Source organism: Atractosteus spatula, chromosome 15 (assembly GCF_055471065.1).
Source record: "Atractosteus spatula isolate fAtrSpa1 chromosome 15, fAtrSpa1.hap1, whole genome shotgun sequence".
NCBI lineage: Eukaryota > Metazoa > Chordata > Actinopteri > Semionotiformes > Lepisosteidae > Atractosteus > Atractosteus spatula.
The window spans coordinates 3,301,349-3,324,268 of record NC_142720.1 but is presented as its reverse complement, the minus strand read 5'-3'; the positions used below and the strand labels follow the sequence as shown (position 1 = coordinate 3,324,268).

At 50.2% G+C, this 22,920-nt stretch overlaps 1 protein-coding gene across 2 annotated transcripts in view; it reads left to right on the top strand.

Annotated features, from left to right (window-relative positions):
• The window catches only part of tp53bp2a (tumor protein p53 binding protein, 2a), a 35,957-nt gene continuing 13,037 nt past the window's right edge, over nucleotides 1-22,920 (top strand). Inside the window, exons 1-9 of one of the 2 annotated variants that reach the window (XM_088933692.1) lie at nucleotides 1-492; nucleotides 13,062-13,209; nucleotides 15,105-15,218; nucleotides 15,823-15,884; nucleotides 17,045-17,146; nucleotides 17,656-17,827; nucleotides 18,825-19,006; nucleotides 19,520-19,684; nucleotides 22,189-22,236. In XM_088933692.1, coding sequence (XP_088789818.1) covers nucleotides 466-492; nucleotides 13,062-13,209; nucleotides 15,105-15,218; nucleotides 15,823-15,884; nucleotides 17,045-17,146; nucleotides 17,656-17,827; nucleotides 18,825-19,006; nucleotides 19,520-19,684; nucleotides 22,189-22,236 — 1,020 coding nt within the window. In that variant the 5' untranslated portion in view covers nucleotides 1-465. The remainder of the gene's footprint in view (nucleotides 493-13,061; nucleotides 13,210-15,104; nucleotides 15,219-15,822; nucleotides 15,885-17,044; nucleotides 17,147-17,655; nucleotides 17,828-18,824; nucleotides 19,007-19,519; nucleotides 19,685-22,188; nucleotides 22,237-22,920) is intronic. The other variant, XM_088933693.1, reaches the window with a different exon arrangement.

Sequence of the window (22,920 nt, the reverse complement as noted above, 5' to 3'; positions counted from 1 at the left end):
GATCCAACCGGAGAGCCCGCAGAGCCAGTTCGCTAAGAAAGCCTTGACGACCGAGCGCTGGAAGCCTTTTCATTGTTAAACGTGTTTCTGAGTTCGTCCGTAATTATATTTTTCGAAATGAGATTGAAATCTCCAGGGCGATGCTTCAGACACGATTGAGAGTTCGGCATCCGCTTGAATTAGGTCTTCCCTTTTGATCTATTTTTCCTTCTCGGGGGAAAAACTTTCCTTGTTGTGCGAGGAGGTCGAGAAGGCCTCGCCGTGCCTTTGCAACAGGTCTGTCGGGAGCAACAAAGCGCTCGACGGCTCCGCAGGTGCGATTTTAGTCTGAAATTGAGAAGGAGTGGCGAGGGATCGAGAGACGATAACTCGTCGTCTGCCATTGCTGCTGACTTCGGAATCACCCGGATCAAGCGAAACGTCTTTATTTCATCGGATCCACAAGATTTACAGACTGGAGTTTAAATGCGGTACGGAGCTAAAATGATGCCGGTAAGTTGTTTATAAACCATGTAATTTATATGTAGGACACGTAAATAAATTCAGTGATTAAGATAAAATGCGTTATGTTTTGTCACTATATTTTAAAAAGTGACTGAAGCAATTTTGGTCGAAATTTATCTAATCCAGTTCATACTTCTCTTTTTTTCCTACAATTTGTGGTGCAGCAGAATTGCTAATGCCCCTGTCCGCCTGTTGCGCGCCCTGTACCTGTTGACGAGAGAAGCGGCTAGATCCGTAGGTCACAGAGCAGGAGAAATGGCCCTTCAAGAATTGACTTAAAACGTTTTTGAATGTTAAGATTCAGATCTAGGCGCGGTGTACAGTGTGGAGTAGCTGGGACTCCGGGCTTGTAACTGGAAGGTTGTGGATGAGACACTGCTGTTATACCCTTAAACACTGCGCTTGTGAAGTACCCCAGTCGTCTAAAAGAGTGCGAACACGAGTAGAGTCGATTTGGATGAAAGCCTCAGCCACATAAACAGTAATCCATTATATCCGGCCGTGTACTTTCTCCTCGTCGTCGTCCTGGTAAAAGCGTAGCAGCGTTTTTAATCGCCCAGCTGAGTTTCACTCTTGTTCAGTGGGATATGTTTAGAGGTATATGAAACATGGATACGTTTTCCTGACCGGCGTTATCTTGCTTATGGACGAATATTTTAATCTACAAGCAAGAGTTCAAATGTGTGTGTATCTCGGGCGACGGTACTACAAAGCGAGGCTCTTCAGCAAGTTGCGGTTGAGCGGCTCCCGGCGAGCGCAGGTTCTGTCTCCGGAGCACAGCCAGGTAGCGGCTGGGCGCTGCGCTGAAACTCGATCTGCATCCTCCGCAAAACTACAGCATGTGCGCAGGATCTCATCTTCTACGCGAAATGTTTCCCTAAGGGAGGTTCGAGGCTCTAGCTCCCTCTCGACGGCCAGGGGCGCTCTTGCCCGGGGCTGGCAGGTGGCTCGGCTGACCTGAACACAGGACCGGCCGGGAAGAGGTGGTTGCCCCGGGACACCGAGCTGCAGGGGCCCGCTGGGTGCGCTCGGCTACCGTCTCCGTTCAGTTGGCGGCCGGGAGAAGCGTCGCTCCTCGCCGCCCCGACACACGGCACGATACTGTCTTTCCGCTCTGAAAAGTTTATTCCGCGTTGGAGTGTAAGGGCCGAAGAGGAACGAGACAAAAACAAAGTGTGGGGGGGGACTTGTAATTCGGAATGTGCCTGCCGCACAGGCGATGGCGTTTTGTCCAGGTGTTGCCAGCTGTGCTCTGTGGGGACACTGCGATGGAAGTCGGGGCGCTCCTGTGAGGACTCCAGCTCTGGGCTGGCTTGTGGTTAAAATAGCGTCACTGGGTGAGCGTTGCTGTCAGTCTGCGTTGCCGATTGCGATTGATCGTTGGTGTGTCACTGTGACGTTACATGATTACAGTGGGGGGGGGGGGGGGGGTAGCTTCACATCGTCTTAGGTATTCAAATCCTGGTCCACACAGTTTCAGAACCGCTTCAGGGTCAGAACCTGTGTATTCAGAGATGCTCCCGGCTCAGGGCTGTGGTACAGGAAACGGACGCCAGTGCACAAGTGCTGAGAGGTTCAGCCCAGGCCAGACACCTGCAGACACTCTGAAGAGGTGACGTCCTCCAGCCTTGGGAACTAAGCTATAAGCCAATACTGTACTGACCCGCCTCCGGGTTATTCAGTACAACTCCTCTGTGTCTGTGACCTGTCTCTCCGTGGAGCTCGGTCCTGGGGCCCACAGGACCGGTCCAGAGCGCAGACAGGCTCCTGGCTGCTGGCCCAGGCCGCGGGAGGGCTGCCCGGCACGAGCGCTGCTCCCGGGGACAGGAAGGGTGGTGGTGGTTATTTTTAGGTGCCAGCCAGAAAGGCTTACCACGCTGCGCCCTTGTGTCTGTCGGTGTTTCCGGGGAGCAGCAGCTGCAGTCGCAGCCCGGCTGGACCTCAGGCTTGTGGGGGCGAGCCGTGTCTGCCCGGAGGAATTCAGATTGCCGTCTCGACACCGCAGTCCGGGATCAGACCGGTCAGGGGCTTTCCGGTTCCGCAAGAGTGGCCCTTTCTCGTTTCCCTCTCTCCCTCCAGTCTGAGCTTTCATCTCTGCTGGAACAGCCGGTGAGTAAATCCGTGTTGCGCAGCAGTGCCTCCAGAGCCTGTGGTCAGCTGAATGAGATCGGCTCAGGCCTGCGCTGCCGGCGCCTCTGCTGTTCGTCGGGCTGGTATTTCCCAGGGAGAGAGCCGTCGCGCTCCAGCGCGGGCTAATGAAGCCAGTCCTCTCCCCCGCGCGACTGGCGCCGCGCCAGCGGGCTGCAGGAGCCCCGCGGGGGTTCAGCGCTGCCCAGGTGGAGCGGAGCGACTCTCCTGGCCCGGGCCCAGTGTGTGGGCTCTGCGGGCTCTGTTTCTTATCTTGGTCAAATATTCGGCTAGTGTGTATTGTCTGTTTAGGGTTCTGTAGCATTCCAGTTTATGTTGTGTTTGTGTGTGTGTGAGATATTGCTGTTTGATCTGTGCTGTGATGTGGTTGAGTTTCACTGACAGTACTGCAGGTTTACAGGCACCTGCACCGCCACAGGGGGCGCTGATGCTGGCAGTCAGTGAGACCCCAACTGATCCCCGACAGGGAGGTGTTCCTGGGGAAACGGATTGATTCTTGAAGAAAGCTGCATCTTTTTAATCGGAAGGATTTTGCTCACCAACAACGTTTTATTTTATTCCCTGTTGGTTTTCCATAACACTGGCTTCCTGCTGATTTTTGTTGAAGTAATGAGTCACTCTCGGTTATCTGATCCTCAAAAATGTCTGCGATAAGATTCCTCCCTGTGGGCCCAGAGACCGAGAGAAGCAAGCGGTTTCCTGTTGTACAGCAGTTTCAGTGCACGTCTGCCGCTGGCACTGAACACACCGTTCTCCTTGCGCTCGTTTAGAGCACAGCGTCTTCTCCCAACAGGGTTGAGTGGTCTGGGGAAACAGTTGTCATGGGTTCGGTTATTCACGACACCAGCACGTAACGATTCATCTGCACCTCCAGACTCAGGAAAGTGGGACGCTGGGGCCTTGAGCGGACCCTGCTGTGGCTCTTGGGTCCGTTATGCAGGTACCAGTGAGAAGTGCTGCTTGCCCTGCAGGCAGGACAGTGAGGACAGCAGGTGTGGGACCGGCCCAGTGCAGCCCGTTGCCAGGTGCTGCTCCTGTCCTGCCCGGTGCAGACCCGAGGGCTGGGTCTCGGCGCCCGCAGACGAGGGGAAGGGTGTCGACCAGCTGGGCCGTGTGTGGCGGACAGGGCCGTGGGGCCAGGAATCCTGGAGTGCTCAGTATGGATGCAGCAGGGAGAGTGGAACTGTGTGTTGAGTATGTGCATCCTGGAGGTTCTTGGGGCTGTGCCCTCACTGCAGTCACCAGCTGTCCAGTGAAACAGGTGGAGGGCGAGAATTGCTCGATGAACCCAAAACGAGGCCAACAGAACCCAGATTTCTACATGCTTATTCATATTTATACATGTATATGCGTAGATATTTTCTTGTACTGCCACATAACGCACAACGTCATTAGTGGCTCTCTGTGTCCTGGAAGGGTACAGGCAGATTAACGATGAAAAGTGGCAGAACTGCACCTAATGACTGGCACAATGGCAGCACCTGTATTCTGTATTCTTTTGCTTGGCTTTCAAGATTTCTTGGCATGCAGGTCAGACTGCTGGAAAGCTTTGGTATTACACCCTGAACATCTGTTACTTTTCTTTACTCTGACATCTGAGGGGCCATTTTTGTGTTTTGCTTTGCTTGGGTTAATTATTACCCCAGTTGTCCTCAGCCAAACCCCACCCACCAGATATGAATCTTTGTGTCCCAGCTGAGCTGAAGGCCAGGGCAGAGGCACAATGCTGGGCTTCCGCCCTGCTGCTCCAGCCCATCCCTCGCTGAGGAGGGCGCAGGCAGGGTGGTCTGGGCGAGGCTGGAGAGCACAATGGGCTTTCTGAAATTAGCAAGTGCTCTATGTGAAGAGAACAGCCCACTGTAGCTCAGGTTTGGGCTTAGGCTGCTCAGCTGAAGCTATTGTTTTACAGAACAGAGCAATAAGGTTAGTGCACACGCCTCCTGCACAGTGGAGTGGGTGCATACCTGCCAACAGCTTAGGAGCAGAGTGTTTTGTTTAAGCTCATTTATTTGCACTGCTAACTGAACTGTAGCAAAAGCATGCTCTGCTGTCACAGATTGCGCAAAAGCTTCTATGTAGAGAAACATCTGATCATTTTAGGTTGGTTAGGATAAAATCAATCAGAGCTCTGAACCGCTGCAGTTTCTGCAACCTAGGAAAATGACTAACAGATGATCCAGGCATTGCTGTCACATTGGCTCATGTCCTGCAGTGGGTAATTACATGTGTGTCCGGGGGGCAGGGCATGGATTGAGTCCTCAGCCCTGCTGTAAGCAGGCTCTCTGGTTGCGTGTCATTTTAACTGGGACGTTTGCTGAGCGATTATGTTCTACCACATAAACCCATGGTGGGATTCATTTTCCAGCTGTCCTGCCAAATAATGGCCACATTATTTTTTAAGGGAGAATAAGAGCAGCCCTTGTTTCTGAGCATTTTTTTTGCTACAGATTTTAGGGCAGAGCATTGTGTGAAAAACTCCTGAGCAGCCCTGATAAGAGTTTCCATTTTCACTGGCCAGTGACGAAAGAAACGTAGCATGCCTTTGTTTCTCTTGAGGAGTGTGAGAACCCAAGGCGCTTGCTTGGGTTTCTGTGTGCACAGTGTGGCTCCAGTGTGAGCTCAAGGCCTGTGCGATCTCTGAGCTCTCCTGGGCTTCAATCCACTAATTCTTAAGTGGATTTGGGCTCCCCAGGGCTGGAAAGGTGTTGGGCTTTTAATGACTTCCCTGTCAGAATCTCATCAAGTCAGTGACTTATCTGTTCACATTGTCTGTTAGTCATTAGTCCCATTTCCTGGAGCTCCTCAATTGACTTTTATTCCAAATAAATCTTGGTGGATTTAAGACTGGCCATAATATCCATTTGACCCTTTTAAGCTGTGTAAAATTGACCTGTATTTGTTATATAGTTATTTATTAGTTCAGGTGGGGAGCTGCGTCAGCATTCGTGGGCTGCAAAGGAACAAGTAATAGGTTTATTCCCTGCTGAAAAGAGAAGAAAGAAAACACAACGTTTTGGCTGTGGAGCCTTCTTGCTGAAGAAGTATTTTGTTAGGTTGTGGTTTGTGTGTATTTTGTGAGGTTTGTTAGGTTGTGTTCAGCTGGGCTTATATTTGTACCCTTCCCTTGAAAGCTTTGTATAATGCTTTTACTTGAAAGGGACTAGTGGCAGTTTCTTCCTTCCTGGTCCTCGCTGGCTTGCTGCCGGTGTGCAGGTGGAGGGTGTGGTCGAGCGAGGTTCTGGCCAGTCCCCCCTGCCTCCCCCTGTGCTGTCCAGCCTGAGTGAGCACTGCAGCTCCTGGCTTCCAAACCGCTCAACAAACTCCCTGCAGTTTCCCCAGCATGTGTACTAGTCTTTTCCAGGATATTTGTTCCCTGATAAGTCTTGTGATTGGCGTTGTAATCCCAGGAAGCACCTTGTAGGAATTTCCGGACGTCCGTACGACAGAGTCCTGTGCGCTCCGGCGGGGTGTGTGCCGCTATGGTTACGCGGTTGCTGTGGTGGTGTCAACAGAAACCGGAGCCGCCGGCTGGGCGGGCCTGATTGCCCCAGGGGAGGGGTCACCTGCGCTGCTGACGGAAGTGCTCAGGTGAAACCCAGACTGACGGCGAGGAGACACACCTGTCCCTCACGCACTGCGGTATTTGTTTTGATCCGGAACTGCTTTTACATCAGCGTTTACAACTCTTCTTCACAGGGAAAAACACAAAAGACTCCCGTTTCATTGCAGCTTGTGTGCGTTACCGCTGGTTTCAACACTAGTTTTTGACTGTAAGGTAGTTACAGACCCTGCTACCTCATTTTCTGTACATTTCCTCAGACATACATTTGAAGTACTATTACTGCCAGATATACCAGCCTTTGTCCTTAATTGGTACCTTCCATCTAAGAACTTGTATTTTGTACATGACCATGCAGTTCAGAAAGCCGGACGGCTATGCAGTGGGAGTCTGGTTTTCCCCCTCTGTAAGTCAGTCCAAGCGTCGTTTTTCTTGCTCTAAGAATTCAGTCAACAGTGCAGATGCAGGCAATGTGAAGTTGGGAGCAGGGGGGTGTGTTTCAGGACCTGTGTAATCCTGTGAGTCACCCTCTTTCGTCACTCCAGCTGGTATTGTCGTTTTCCAGAAGCAGACCGGCCTCTGGTCTGGAGTCCCTTGCGCTGGCTCAAGGACACTGACTCATGTGTCCTTAGTCATGAGTTACCCAGACTACTTTCCCTCCACAGGGGGCGAGTGGCTTAAATCAGTTCAGTCCCCTGTCCTGGCTAATCACTTTCTGAAAGAGCAAGCAGTGGAAAAAGGGCAGTTTGAGGGGAGACTAAGCAGTCATTCTTCTTCAAAGCTTTTCATACCTTCTCTGGTCATAAATAAAATGCAGTCCCATTCAGACAACTCCAGGACATTACTCCTCCACCACTAGACCAGCAGCAGAGAGCTGATTGGTAGCTTGGAGAGTGGCCATGTGGTCACGCCACATCTGCTGGACTGGCTGGACAATTGCTGGTCATCACATTATGTATCGATGCTGAACTTTTTCTTTGTCGATTCCACTGAAAAGGCACCAGGACACAAGTGCGTATTTTACGTTTTTTTTACAATTCATCTTTAGGAAGTGTAAGCATACTGGTCATCAACCAATAAACTGTGTAGAGAGGTCTGGGAAGGTCAGCGTCACCACGAGTTGATGTGCAGTTCAAAAACAGTTAACTAGTGTCTTGGGGTTCACAGGTCATCAGATTTTTAAAGGGTCTTGCAGGGCTCCAGACTGCAACTGGAATGGTTGCACGTGCGACAGAAAATTAGAATTTGCAACAATAATTTAAAATCTAGTCGCCATTAGCGACGGACACCAAAACTTTATTTTGTGTCGATATGTGGTCAAATTTCATCTAGTGATGAGGCGTTAATTCCACCTTTAGAGTGCACGCCTGTACGTCCCTTCATCACAGCACACGGCAGTGACTGTTGGTTTAAAGGTAGCAAGCTAAGAAGCTGCGCGCTGGGACACAGGCTACTACAAGCGTGCCACACGCTGGCTGATCTGCTAACAATGGCGAAGCGTAAAATTACAGACTTTTCGAAAGAGTTTGATGCATCTCCTGGTGGATCTTCGACCACTGCCGGGGATCCTCAGAATCCAGCCAGCGAAGTTTATGTGAGTATGGACGACATCTGAGCAGCCGTCTAAATCGAGCAATTTGGCTTTTGTTCTAAAGCTGGCCAGGAAGTTGCAGGGAAAACTGAGTTTTTTAAAAGGACGAACCGTTTTACAAAAGAAACGGTAAAAAAACAGGGGGGCAGTCAGGAGCATCAAAAGGCTCGTGATTGTGCGAATGCGAAGTGTGCTCATTAGCCCGGGCTGTGCCCCGCGCCTGTGAAAAAGCAGCCTCCGTGTTGGAGGGTTTCATGGGGATCAGCTCAGCAGGCCCTTCACTTGAGCAGCATGAGCCTGAGCCCTGTGAGGCGCTGGCTCAGCTCAAGAGGAAGAGGAGGCCTCAGTACACAGGATGGCCGAGTGACACTGGCTCAGAATCTGATGAGTAGACACACCGTTTGTGACCGTATATAGTTTAACTGTTCTAACAAAAAGAGTTTATAGTTTTAAAGTTTGAAAAACGGACCAATCAGCCGTCAGAGGTCAGGCACAATGGAGGAGGGCAAGAACCAGGCGATGAAAGAGGAGGACAGACCTACAGGCACAGAGCAGAAAATGCAGTATGTGAACTATTTATTCTGTAATTTGGCAACTAAAAAAAGTCATTTGGCTCCTAAATGTTTCATTTTAGGAGCCAGTTGCTCCCAAGTAATTTGTTTTGTCTGGAGCTCTGTCTTGCCTTCCTCTGAAAAAGCCACAGTGATTCTGGTTGTGCCACCATCACAGGGGCATGTCTTGTGTTCTGGGTTCAAGGACATGAGCGAGTCACACATGGAACGTTTTGGAATAGTAGCCCAGCGGACAGGGAATATTCCTCCCGTTCTGGAGTTTCTTCCCATGCCTGAGGGGTTTTTTTTTGTGCATCTTCTGCTGCGTTGACATTATATAGGACCTTGGTGATCTGGAAAAGTGTCAAAACGTCGCCCTGTCCTTTCAGGGCTGGCTGCAGTCCCCAGATGTCCTTCCTCCTGTCTTCGATAATTGAATTTGGAGGTTGCTGATTTGACAGAATGGGCTGCTTACCTGTGCAATATCGTTAATGGGAGAAGGAGTGTTTCTGAGCCGAGCAGCTTGACTGCGACACGTAGAGCAGTTTTTTTTGTCTTTGCAAAGGACACAGCTGCAGTGCATTGTGACCTCTTCCAATGACCTCTGCAGTCCGAGCGTCCCCATCTCTCTCTCTCGCTCGTGAGTGCTGGGGGCCGGGGGCTGCTCTGCCAAGCCGCGCCTCCGTGTCTCTTCCCAGCCTGCTCTCTCTCCGGGTCGGCTGGGAGCGCGCACACGGGCTGGGGCCGTGCCGGAGAACGGAGTTCGCTCTCTGTGTAGTCAGGTCATTTGTTGAGGTAAGTCTGATTTTTCTAAATTCGTAGATATTCAGGCTGAATTATTTTGATCCCGTTCAGACAAAAAGGCAGTTTTTTATGACTTGCATCTGCTTATGGTGCAATACTATAGAGTTATCCCTTGGTTGGTGGTTTCATGGAAACTTCTGTGGAATGCTTTTTTTTCTCCCACAGTAGAAGAAATTCCTCAAAAAATTGGATGGTTTTGTATTGTCTCCTTCTTTCATTGTACTTTTTCAGACTGTGCTATGCTTAGAAAATATGGTGGTTGTTTTTGCGGTTTGTACTTTTTATATCAAATAGAGGTTTCATTGCCACACAGTTGCATTCCCTAGACAGTGTTATTTTTGCACCACCCTTTAAAAATTGGTGAGCAAACAGTGTTGCACAGGGTGCAACAGGTCACCTGCACGCTCGTGACGCACCTGGACTGAGCCCACCCTCTGCGTCCAGACTCATTGTGCTCGGAGGCGCTTGTTTCGCTGTGTCTCTTGCCTGCGATTTCTCATACGGCACGACGCAGGTGTTTCCAAATGTTTGGCTGCAAAAAGAAAGAAGGGACAGGGTGGAAACTCGCTGTGTGGAAAACAGAACTACAGCTGAGTATGTTCTGGTTTATAAATGAGCAGTCACCCACCGAGCGTCACGCCTCTTCGGTGCTAGCAGGCCAGAGCACAGGTTACATCAAGACTGTTGTTCCCCCAAGTCAGGCAGCCTTGCATAGGAAAGGCAACAGATAGTTGGATTATGCAGGCGACCCTGAGAATTTCTGTTCCTCCTGTGCTGTGGCTGTGCAGAGAGCCGCAGTGGAAGAAACTGGGCCTGCGAGAGGCAGAAGGTCTGACCAATGGCTTATGGGCGTGTCTGAAAGCTCTTTGTGGTGTCGTGTGGTCTTGTGTTGAGCTTTAGCTGTTGTGCATTTCTGTATCTCCCATTAAAGGTCTGTCAGTTCCCAAATAAAAACAAGAAAATGCTGATGGCACGCTTTCCTCGTGATCAGAGACTGTCACACAGGTGGACAATGGCCCGGTGTCGGAAGACAGGTTTAGGGAACTAGCAGTGAGTTCTGCCCTGGGCAGTAACCCTCAGTGAAACAGGAAGGCCTGGGTTCTCTTCTGCACCTGGCAGGAGGTGTGCAGGAGGTAATCAGACTGGTCCTACTAGCCTGACCCTGATGCTGATTGTAATGGCACAGACGTGAGCCTGGCAAAAACTGCACTGCGCCCAGGATTGTGGGCATCGTACCCTGTGCTGTAGCTTGTCTGATGCCATCTTTAGCAGAATCAGGAGAGAGCTGTCTCTCTCATTCCTGCCCTAGAGCACCAGCAGACCCTCAGCTGTAGATGCAATATTATTCTGCTCACCCTGTCTGCACTGGCCCAGACGAAGTGTTTGATAACTGGATGAGTGTGGAGGGGTTATGCGGCATTCTGTTTTTTTCTGTTAAATGTTTAACTTAAATAAATGGTTCACGTGTTAACTGCTCAGGATGATTTTGTGGATCATATTTAGGGATCTGCAATTATCTGGGAATCCTGGGGTGCGTAGTTAGGGGTTTTAAACTGCTTTGATTTAACATTGCGTATCCCAAGATCTTCAAGCATGTTTTCCCGGAACATATAAGTTGGTTTGCAAACAAACGTCTGAGCCAAAAACCAAAACGGATGTTTTGTTGAGCGTAAAAGCACATTCAAAGTAGCGTGTGCTGCAAAGCGCACATGATCTTAAAAGACTAGTGAGTGACCTTTTTTGCCACCGAGAGCTGGTAGCCGAATGCCGAATACCAGAAATGCTTGCTTGATTACTGGATTCTGACAAGGGAACCCCTGCAGCTCTGAGTGGAGAACATCTCAGATTGTGAACTTCTGGTTTCAGCCAGTGCAGAGCAGCCAGGCGGTTTCGGTGATCTGGGGGCAGGAAACCAGTCGAGACAGGTGTGCTGTAGCGCCCTCCCTGAGACAGGGCTGAGGCCGAGCCGGGGCTGCTGGGGCAGTACTCGGTCAGGGGAAGGAACCTGGAGAGGAGAGGGCTGATGACGCAATTTCATCTCCATCCTCCCCGCCCTTAGTGCGCACACTCTTGCACAGACTGCTCCTTCTCCCTGATCTGGACGAAGAGGGAATGCAAGCTGTAGAGAGAGAGGACGACAGATAGTAGGAAAGCCTGTTTACATAGCGAGTACTCAACAGCCCTCAGCTTTTCCAGGTAGCCTGAGAAAAGCTCAGCAAAGCAGGGAGGACAGGGCGTTGGTGTTGTTTGTTAGGGGATGCGGGGGCCCCTGCTCGTGATGTGACCCCCCCTCCTGGCTGTGCGGTGTTGGTACAATAGCGTCTTGTGTGCCTGTGGAGGACCCTGATGTCGTCTCATGACGAAGGGTCATGGAAAATGTGACTTCATCATAAACCAGAATGTCGGAACAAATTCCTCGTGCCCTCTGACATCCTCTTGCTTTCTGTTCCTCCCTTCGTTCCCACTTACCAGACCAGATCCCAAACTGTGCCGAGTGCGGAGCTGTATCAGCTCAGAGCAAACAGGTTCATGGGCTGAGCACCTAAAGAAAAGGCTTCATGGCGAAAGCAGCTCACAGAAGCTACTCGGCAGATGGATTTCCTCGCGTTCTACAAAGCCAGTGCAAACGGTTCTGCAATATTAAAGCCTGATCACGCACAAATCTGCTTTCCTCGCCCAAAAAACAGCCTTTGTTTTGGATAAACGGAAGCACTGTGTCTTCATCTGATTTCAGAGTTCTTGCAACCTTCTTAATTTGATTTATCAGAGACCTCTCAAGAAACACAGGCCCAGGTCCCACCTTTCCAAGAAATCGGTCCCACAGCTGTGATTAAATGCATCCGTCTTCTTGGAAGTGTAAAGGAAGGTGGACATGTTTCTCTCCTGTGAGCGAGTCTGTGACACAGATGTTCTGGGCCTGCCCCTCGGAGACGAGACCGCAGATCCCCATTGGATCAGCGCAGCTGCTGCTGAACACCACAGTGTAAGAGTGCGGCAGGGAAGAGGGTGCTAGCCCCAGAGACGGAGCTCGTGAGGAAGTGAGGATGGCATCTGTCTTAGGTGCTGCAGTCCTAGTCTGTATTGCTTCACTGCTCAAGACTGTCCAGCAGTGAGGAAAAGCTTATGATGAAGCCTGAAGGAGAACAGAAAAAAGTTACCAGGTTAGGACTACAGGAATAGGAAGCAATGACAGGATAATATGTAAAATGTTTCTGCCTTTTCTGTAAAGAAACTCCAGCTAATGTGTTATAGCTGTGTTTAAGGCATTGGGGAATCCTCTCTCTCCCCTAACTGCATCCTGACCTTTTGTAGTTTCTGTGAATAAGAAATGAGATCAGGAGCGGTTTGTGCACTGGAGCTCAACTGAGGTATAAACAACTGGCTTCTGGTCGAATATCAGAGTCTTTTTAAAAGTGTGTATCTAGGTTCTCCAAGTACCCTTAAGGTTTTAATTAAGGTCACATTGCACAAAGGTAAAAAGTCTGTCACGGCTGGGATAGGAGAGCGTATTGTGAGTAGAAAAGTAAGTTACAGGATTGTTAAACAGTCATACCACCTACAGTAGTTGCGGGTGTGTGTAACAAGTTTGTTAGCCCACCTGTGTGAAGGTGTGAGGAGGCCTGGAGTGATGAGCAATCGTCCTGGCGGCCACATGGTCCACGTTTCAACCCTGTACTGCATGCCTTGTGAAAAGCACTGTAACAATCATCATCAAATCTGTGTCCTCTGAAAACTGCAGTATTTCCTGGTAAAGGTTATGATCAGACCTGTTGTGTTTAGGATCTAAACTGCCTTTTCACAGGCACTCTTGCCTCGAGGATCCTGGAAGCACGGCTGCGCAGGGATCTCGGAGCTGTTGTCGAGAGTTTAACAGTGCTAACGAGCCGTCCTCTCTGCCCCCCAGATGTTCCTGACCGTGTACCTCAGCAACAACGACCAGCACTTCACAGAGGTGCCCATCACCCCCGACACCTGCTGCCGCGACGTGGTGGAGCTGTGCAAGGAGCCGGGGGAGGCCGACTGTTACCTGGCGGAAATGTGGAGAGGCTCTGGTGAGACTGGGAGCGGGGTACCTCTGTAGGCTCCGGGCTTTGGCCCGCCACAGATGTGTCCAGTTCAGGCTTTTTAACTCTGGATGCAAGGGAAAATCTCTGGCTCTGTCCACAGGGACTGGTGGAAATGGGAATTTTCCTTCTGTAAAGTCTCGCGCTCTTGTGTTTTTGTCTTATTTCTGGGATGTCGTACTGCGGTATCTCACACCTCTCGTGTTGGGTCAGCGGCCTGTCTGCTGGACGGCGTGATGGGTGGGTCCTGGGCTGCCGTGGGACAGAGGTGCGGACCTGCCGCGCAGTCTGATCACGCTCAGCTGTGAGACGGCAGCCTTGCCAGAGCCGGACAATCCAGGATCCAGGATCCTGGATCCTGGTGGCATGGCTCTCATGCAGACGGTCTCCAGGGCTACCTTGCCAAGAAAAAGGGCGTCCAGTCAGTGCGTCTGAAGGGCTGATGTTTTCTAGTTCACAGCGTCGCTCACCCTGACAGCTGTGGGTTGTGCGGTGTGACAGACTGGTGTGAATAGAGGTTATTGTTCCTCCGCTGTCTTGTTCAGAAAAAGACGTGTGACACTCAGAGATACCCGTAAATCACAACTGGACAGCCCAGAGTAGTGCAGGACTAAATACAAAAACGGTACCCAAACTTGGCAAATGATAGGTCTCCTACTTCGAGGCTGCCCTCCTGGCTTGGCCTCGCCTGCAGTCAGGCTGGGTTGGGGTTCGGGGTCCGGGCTGCCGTGTTCAGCCCGTGAAGGTCACTGTGTGCAGCCCGTGAGCTCTGGCCAGTGTTTCAGTGTTTGGCTGCTCAAGGACGCTGCAGTTTGCCTGCCAGAAGCGTTCAGCCTGTGTCACCACTGTAAAATGTGGATTAGACGAGCTGGAGCTGTTGGACCGGTCACGTTTCTGACATTCTCTTGAGAACCTGTTCCATTGTGTTGCCTTTCGCCGTCTGTACTTGGCAAACTTGACTGTTTCTCATTCGCATTGGCTTCTGCCACGAGTCTAGTTTTGCTGTGGAGTTTTGTGTTCAAGAGCCAGGGACAGTCCATCATGGCAATTGACACAGCCCCCCATATTCAGGAATCCTGAAGCTTTGTCAGCCCTTTTTTAAAGCTTTTGTAAATATGTGGAGTCATGGTGGGTTAGTCTTCAGAAGCACACCAATGGTGTATTTAATTGCAGCTGTGTCCTGACCAGAGTGATGCATCTTGCAGCTCCTTCAGTCTCCCCTCCGTATCGTCACCCCGTCTGTCTGCCAGCAGATCCTTCTGCCTCTCTACCTCTAGTCTCACCTTGGCTCTGGCTCGTGCCTCAAGTCCACAGTAACCTTCCTTCCCACTGGCCTCTGTGTCCATTACCTCATGGGTGTCTGTTCTGACAGTGACGTGATCTGTCTCAGCAACTCCACCGCATTGCCAGCAAGGTCACATTTAAGTTGTAGTTCATCACAGTGGCTTTACTAGAGATGCAGAGCAAACGATCTTTCCCTCATGGGACTTTGAGCCTGCTGTGTAACATGAAAGCATCATAGACAATTTTATTTAAGCAAAACGATCAGTTCAGGTAGGGCTTCAATTAAGTAATGAGAGCGCAGCAGTCCCAGTGTCCAAGGTAGATGCTCTGCAGTCCCGTGTCTCTATTGGTCTGATGTGTCAGAATTCAGACCTTTTTTCCAAATGGGCACAGTGTTATTGCCCTCTGTCGCGTGTGTCTTCTGGAATTGGGGTCCACACTCAGTCTGCTGGCCCAGGGTGTCCTGGAATCGGGCCGCAGGCTCAGTCTGCTGGCCCGGGGTGTCCTGGAATCGGGCCGCAGGCTCAGTCTGCTGGCCCGGGGTGTCCTGGAATGGAACCGGTCGCTCAGTCTGCTGACTCGCTGTGTCTGCCCTGCAGAGAGAGCGGTCGGCGAGGGCGAGAGGATGCTGGATGTGCTGCAGCGCTGGGGCCAGCAGAGGGCGGAAGTGCGGTTCTTCCTGCGGCACGAGAGGGCGCCCAGCAGGGAGCCGGGTGAGTGCAGCGTGCTGGCAGAGCTGAGCAGGGGGGGAGGGGCGCCTCAACATCACCATGAAACAAGCTGCGCAATGCTTAACACTAGTGGACTGTTACAGCCCGGGTGAGCGCTTTGTCTTGTTTGAGTTACTAAAGCTCTTGATCCTTATTATATAAGAACCAAGTTGTCTCCCTGCACAGTACTGAGGCATAGAAGGACTAACTAGGCCCTGCTTTCCTGCATGAAGTGCCTGGCAGACCTGCACAAGGCCGCTGCAGAGTTTCTGAGAGGAGACTCTGGTGTGAGAAAGTGCTTGCCGGACAAATCCCAGTCTTGGCCTTCATGGCAGTCCTTGCATCAGAATTTCCTGTCCTCCTCCCCTCCTGGGTGAAAGTCTTTTCCATCCTCTGTTACAATTCAGATTTCAGAAAAAAAAACAGAAAGCAGTCTCAAAAAACAACCATATGTCTCCCTAAAACAGACAGCCTGGTTATTAAGATAATTTGAGTGATTGCCCGTGTTAACAGTTGACCACTGTTTGGAAATATTTCAGGACTCATGTTTTTTTTGTCATTTGTGTGTGCAAACAATATGCTAACAGTGTGCTGTGATCGCTATCAGGTGGATCGAGGGCTCAGAGCAACGGTCTGAAGACTCCCATGAACAGGCAGAGTGAAAATGGGGTAAGTACAGGACTGGCACTGCTACTGCAAGTCTCTACCACTCCACACATCGCAGATCTACAACCTGGGAGGGCTGCGCTGCTGTCCTCTGTGAGCGTACCTCCCAGATTGGCTCTGAGCATACCAGACACCAAATCCCAGAAACTCCGACTACACTGCTGCAGTGTGAATCAGAAACATGCCCTCTCTTGCTAACCAAGCCTCATCATGGCACTATGCGGGCTGTGGGATTGATGGGTGAAGAAATAGCAAGCACTTCACCATTGATAAGACGCTGGTGTTACACCTTTTCATCTCCAGAGGCTCTGTGAAGATATTTCATGACCTGAGAATCTAGAACCAAAGACTGACAAGTTGTGTAGGGTCAGTTCCTGCTCTATCCTAACTTTTAGGACATCCTTTTGTTTCTGGGAAGCTTAGTTTCAAGCACCACTGTACTCGGTACATTAGTCCTTCTGACAGTGTTCTCCAGGGGCTGATTTCAGGAGAACCTGTGGCTCATTCGGAAACGGGGTGAATGCAAAGAAATGCCTTGGGCTACCTGCTAGTGAATACGCAGGGCTGGAGGGGAGAATACTCAACTTTTCCGCTATTGAAAACCACACCAGTCTGTCCGCTGTGTTTCTGATGAGTCAGGCGCGTGCTGGCAGGTGTGGAGATCAGCAAAGGCGGGTTTGCAGTCACCTTCAGGACACCAGTTCAAAAAGTGTTTGCACGCTAAATATGAAACACCTGTTTTCATCTGTACAAGGACTTAAAATTAATTGAACTGCTCTATCTGTGCAGTCGTAATCTATTTCCTTGTAGGCACTTAAACCAGAATCGGTGCTCTACTCACAGGAAGAGGCCTGAGTTGTAGCCTATATTTCTCTGATCTTTAAAAACTGAATCCCCTATCCAAACATGTCTGGAATCATCCAGCCGCTGGAGGTTGTTCTCTCAGGTGGCAGGTGCCATTCCAGCTTCAGGTGTGAGTTAATAATTGAATATGTTTGGATGTGTTTTAAGATAACTTTAAGGGTGATTCCAGTTTCAGTTTACAGTCAGATCTGACCAACTAAAATTGGTTTGAGAGGGCTGAAGCAGAAACAGGAAGACACTCAAGGAGAACTGGAGAGCACTCTTGAAGGAAGGTTGACCTTGCTGTCCTCTCCCTGTAGGTGGCTGTCCCACGCATGGACATGACTCTCGCGGAGCTCCAGGAGATGGCAGCAAGGCAGCAGCAGCAGATCGACGCCCAGCAGCAGCTGTTGGCTTCCAAGGTAGAGATCTGGGGCTCGGAGGGGGGCTGGGGAAACGCGCAAAAGTCAGTGTCAGATTCTCACCTTCGTCCTGCTGATCCAGCACGACTCCTCTCTGTTCACAAGGGGATTGTGGTCTCTCACACATTGTCATGCGAGTGACCGATATGGATGCAAAGGTACTGCAGTCCAGTGAGCTGCAGGAGAGATGGAGGAGGAGACTGGGGGGTGTGTGCAGATCTTCACAGGGCCTGAGGGGTCATGTTCCTCGGTCAGTTGACAGCTGAGTGCTGAAATGGCCAAGCAGCTGTTTTCCTACGGAGAAAAACTTATTGTATTTCTTATTTCTTTAAAATTACAACTAGAGCTGTTGTAATGCAGTGATGTTTAACATTTACTAATAACTTATACAAAAGTAGTGCGAGCTTGTGGACCTGGCGGCTGTGTCTGCCGGCCGCTGAGGGAATGTGGCCGGAGAGCCTGCGCCGGGAGAGTTGCAGCCCCACAGCTGAGCGTGTCGCCCCCTGCAGGAGCAGCGGCTGCGCTACCTGAAGCAGCAGGACCACAGGCAGCAGCAGGCCTCGGAGCAGGAGAAGCTGCAGCGTCTGCGCGAGAACGCCGAGAGCCAGGAGGCCAAGCTGAAGAAGGTGCGGGCCCTGAAGGGCCAGGTGGAGCAGAAGCGCCTCAGCAACGGCAGGCTAGGTGAGCTCGGGCGGGGAGCAGACTGGCGCACGGGTCCCCCGACCCCACTTCTCTCTCGGGCATCAGGGCCCCGTGGAGGCAGACTTCGGTCATTCGGGGCTGCGGGGAGTCAGATTTACATTCTGTCTGAGGACGAGCAGCTGTCCCCCAGGGCCAGTTGCGCACATAGTCTAATGTATTTATCTCATTCAGGTCATTAATGCTGACTGAGATGCTAAACGCCTCTAGTCGATGTGCCACAGAATAAGTGTCAGCTGCTAGGTGTTCCTCTGAGTCTTCTTGAATATGCTGGGGTCACTGTCCTCGGGAGTCATTTACCCCAAGTGATGTCATCACCTCCGGGGATCTGTCGTTCGAAGAGACGACCATGTGGAGATTCAGGAAGTGCTGGGGTTTGAATTGGGAGCTCCTGAAAACAAGATGGACTTGTTTTCTTTAGCAGCTTGGCCACCTCTCCTCCCTGAGGCAGAAGTCTTAAGCATTGATTTAGAAAATTTCATTTGAGGATTAAAAAATGCATTAAATCTTTTTGGATAAAAAAACTGGGTCTAAACATCCTGAGGAGAACCTGTCTCTGTCTTAAAGACACAAGATGGTCTCGGGGTGACAGTCCTGCAGTTTGCCAATACAGTGGCAAATACCAGTCTTAACAGACACCCGTAGGAGAGAAATAGACAGAATATCATCATCCTCCATCTGCATACTGATGTCTTCTTATTTCTGTCTTTATACCTGCGTGATGAGATGGGGAAATGTGCCTGAATTTGAATAGGTGGATTGTTAGCTTAGTTCTGAGGACTGGAAGGAAGTTGTTGAAACATGTCATTTGTGAGGCAATTAAGAATTCAGAGAAGAGCTCAGTGCTACATGTTATCACACTGGCAAGACGGGCAGGGGGGAAATGGTGGAGACTCTGCCTGCCTTGCCTGCCTCTCCCTCTGCCTGCCTCGCCTCCCTCACCCTGCTTCCGTCTTGACCCCTGTGCCTCTCCCCGCAGTGGAGGAGATTGAGCAGATGAACAGCCTGTTCCAGCAGAAGCAGAGGGAGCTGGTGACAGCCGTGTCCAGAGTGGAGGAGCTGAGCCGCCAGCTGGAGATTCTGAAGAACGGCAAGATGGACACTTTCCACAACAGCCAGAGCTCTGTAGCAGAGCTGGACCGGCTGTACAAGGAGCTGCAGGTGAGGCAGGAGGGGTCAGGGCTCTGGTGGTACTGAACAAGGGGCTCCACTCTTATTACTGCAGTAAGACCTCCAGCTGCATAAAGGAGTACAAATGTCAGTCACTTTGGACAGAAGAGGCAGACACATTAGCACTAGGAACAGGCGAGTGAAGACAAGAGTTTGGCTAATTTCAGGACTGCAGCTCCATCTAGACTAGTCTCTTAGCTTTGCCTGCCTGACAAACCTCTAAGCCAAAAGAAAATCATCAATGTCTGAACCTGGGTTGCCACTTTCAGACACTTAATTCCATCTAAGCCCTCATTACTTCAGTCTGACACAAATGTTAATGGTCTGAGATCAGTATGATCCTTTGCCACTGGTCCCAGATCGCTGCGATGAAACCTGAGTGCCAGGGGATCCAGTGGTGGGCAGGGGCAACTGTTTGAACAGTAAAAACACGTGGGATGGGACTGTTGGCTCCAGTGCCCTCCCAGGCAACTGGGCTCATCCCTGCCCTCTGCCTTCTGCCAGCTGAGGAACAAGCTGAACCAGGAGCAGAACACCAAGCTACAGCAGCAGAGGGAGTGTCTGAACAAGCGCAACGCGGAGGTGGTGGCCATGGACAAACGCGTCAGTGAGCTGCGCGACCGGCTGTGGAAGAAGAAGGTGGCGCTGCAGCAGAAAGAGAACCTGCCCGTGAGTATGGCCGCCTGGCACTGACGTGGGGGGGACACATGGGCCGCCTGTTAGCCTGGCACCGAAGGGCTCGCATGTGGGTCACATGGCGGCCTGGCGCTGAAGGGGGGTGCATGCAGGAGCAACATTCCACGATGTGGGACAACATGGGCCCTGGAGAACCACAGTCCAGCGGGTCTCACCCTGACTCAGCAGCTTGTCAAGACTTGGGACACGTGTGAGTTCTGATAACTCATACGTGTGCCCCAGCCATATCACCAGCAACTCACAACTGGCAGCCCACTGAAGCTCAGCAGGTGTGAGCCTGGTCAGTACCTGGATGGGAGACCTCCTGGGAAAAACTAAGGTTGCTGCTGGAAGAGGTGTTAGTGGGGCCAGCAGGGAGTGCTCACCCTGCGGTCCATGTGGGTCCTAATGCCCCAGTATAATAACGGGGACACTATACTATAAACAGGCGCCGTCCTTCGGATGAGACGTAAAACCAAGGTCCTGACTCTCTGAGGTCATTTAAAAATCCCAGGGTGTTTCTCGAAAAGAGTAGTGGTGTAACCCCAGCATCCTGGCCAAATTTCCCATTGGCCCTTACCAATCATGGCCTCCTAATAATCCCCATCTATGAATTGGCTTCATCACTCTGCTCTCCTCCCCACTGATAGCTGATGTGTGGTGAGTGTTCTGGAGCACTATGGCTGCCGTCACATCGTCCAGGTGGGGCTGCACACTGGTGGTGGTGGTGGAGGGGAGACCCCATTACCTGTAAAGCGCTTTGAGTGGAGTGTCCAGAAAAGCGCTATATAAGTGTAAGCAATTATTATTAATTATTATAACATTTGTGTGCAGAACAAACAAAAATGATCAAGGCCACCTGTGGACCTTGAGGGTGCTAAGAGTCTCATTTCAGATGATCTCTACACATAACTTGACAAATCACCTTGTTCAGATCAAATCAATATTGTTCAGTTGTTTTAAGCTTTAGAAACTCAGATGGAAGAGTGACCACTGTGGCTCTGTGGGATTAGGACTGTCCACCCTGGTGTTGGGTTGGGAAGTGTGAGAAAATTTGGATCCTCTTTACTATGTCTCAGGCCCTGAGAGAAACAGAGACCACTGTTGTGTGACGTTAGCTTCTTTAATGTGTAACTTCATTAGGCTTGTTCAGCTGTATTTTTAATACTATTTGAATACTCTGCAGTTGTCTCGTTCTCAGCCCTGTAAGTTTAGATCATTGTCTGCATAATTCTACTGAAGTGTTGTCTTAAGTTCTTTTCCTATCTGGATGAGGTCTCTCTTAAGTATGTCAAGTTCCTTCAGCTTTCCCCCCAGTCGGAAGAAACTTTTAAGTTTCTTTAAGGGCTTTTAAGTGCTCATAAATTAGCATCACACATCCGAAGCTGAGGAGTCTGAGCCCCAGTTTGTAAACTGCCAGCCTCTTGTTGGTTAGTCTGGTGTTCTCAATGAGTCAAGGCTGCTCGAGTGCAGTTTACCACCAGTGTAAGGTGTTAAAAGTAGTTTTAGAATCACAGGAGTCTGTATGTTCTGGATCAGTGTGACACACGCTTTCATTGCTGCAAAGCTCTGGAATGTCATGTCTGGTGATAGAGGTTTCTGAATATTTCTGTCTAGAATTTGTGTTTATTTGTTGGTATTCTATGTGTGGCACAACAATCTGAGAGGATTAAGTCCACATATCCTCAGATTGTACCATTAAACTGCTTTGGACATTGTGAGAATGAAACCGTCCAGGCAGCTCATGTGCTGTTTGTGCAGCAGATGTGTAAGACCCTCAATAATGAAGAGCAGCTGTAACTGTTTCATAGCCATAGTGTTTAAAGCAAAGCTCTACATCTACATTGTATGTCACAGGAACAGTAATAACTCAGTAATGTGGTATTATTATTGTTGTTGTAATAATACAAGGTTGTCCCATAAATAAACAAGAGTAGAGAAATAAAGGATCCCAGAAAACAGATATTTTCCAGCTTTGTTAGAGGTGTTTGTCCAGCAGCTGTGTGGGGCAGCTCTTTTCTGCTGCTGTGAGACACAATTGATCAATTGATTGATTGAGCATTTAAGGTCTTGGATCGTACCAGGAGTGCCCTGGGACTGAGCCCACAGAGCCGAGCTTTAAAAGCACTCCCCAGTGAAATCGGACTGCAGGGCTGACTCGCGGGCACTGACTGTGGCAGCCTGCTGCAGCTTTCCTCTGGAAAACACAGGCTGACAGAGGAGGCCGATTCCGGTCGAGGCACGGTTCTGAAAGGCGCAGAGGCCCGGTTCTGAAAGGCGCAGTGTGACGGCTGCCGAGAGAGCTCCAGTCAGCTCAATGGGCTCTTGTCGCAGTGCTGCAGTGCCTGCTCTGACTGGAATCTCAATCAGCAGGCCGGGGCGCGGGCAGACCGGCACTCGCGCCACCCTCTCAGGCAGGGCTCGTGCAGCCAGACGGGCTGGCCTTTTTAAAACAAACAAGCCAGTTTTATTGAATTTCTTCCTTTTTTTCCCTCAAGAATGGCTCTCCTGGTAAAGACAAGGCTTCAAAAGAGACGTCGTACAAGGTAAACGACCAATGACCTCAATGTTTTAGATCAAGGTGGTGATGATGCAAGAAAAGTTGTTCCAGAGTTTTTTCTTTGTATTTTGTTGTATTGTGTGACTTTTTAAAACATTTTTAATTTTCATTCTGGTTTGTTCATGCTGATTTGTTAATATATTCTCTCGGGCTTTTTAGCAATGTCAGTAACAGGGCTGGCGGTCAGTATTTAAAGTTGATTTAGCAGCTTGCAACCCAGCCTTCCTTCTGCTGTAATTTGCGAAGTTCCTGCAGGGACAATAAGATGTGAAGCAACTGTTCGGTAAAAATTGCACATCCAGTGTGGAAAGTTCCAGCTCTCGTCTGTGTGCCAGTCAGTTTCAATATCGGGCTTTCGTGCTGACTGGAGCAGCGGGGGTTTCAGGAGAAACGCGCTAGCCTGTGCTCTTGTCCCCTCTTCAGTGTTAACCGTGTGGTTTCAGCACTGTCAGGCGTTGGAACGACGGTTTATTAACACATCCGTGTCTATTTTATAAAACAGTTCTACATGAGAAGAGTTTCTCTCTGTTAAAACATGCTGCTGGTTATTTGTTAAGGTCAGTTACTGTCAAGGGAAAGACGAGCGTAAAGTGTTAATATATCTGAAAACCATGTGACGGCAGAATTTAATTTGATCTCAGTTCTGTTAGCTGAGGAATATCAAAAGGAG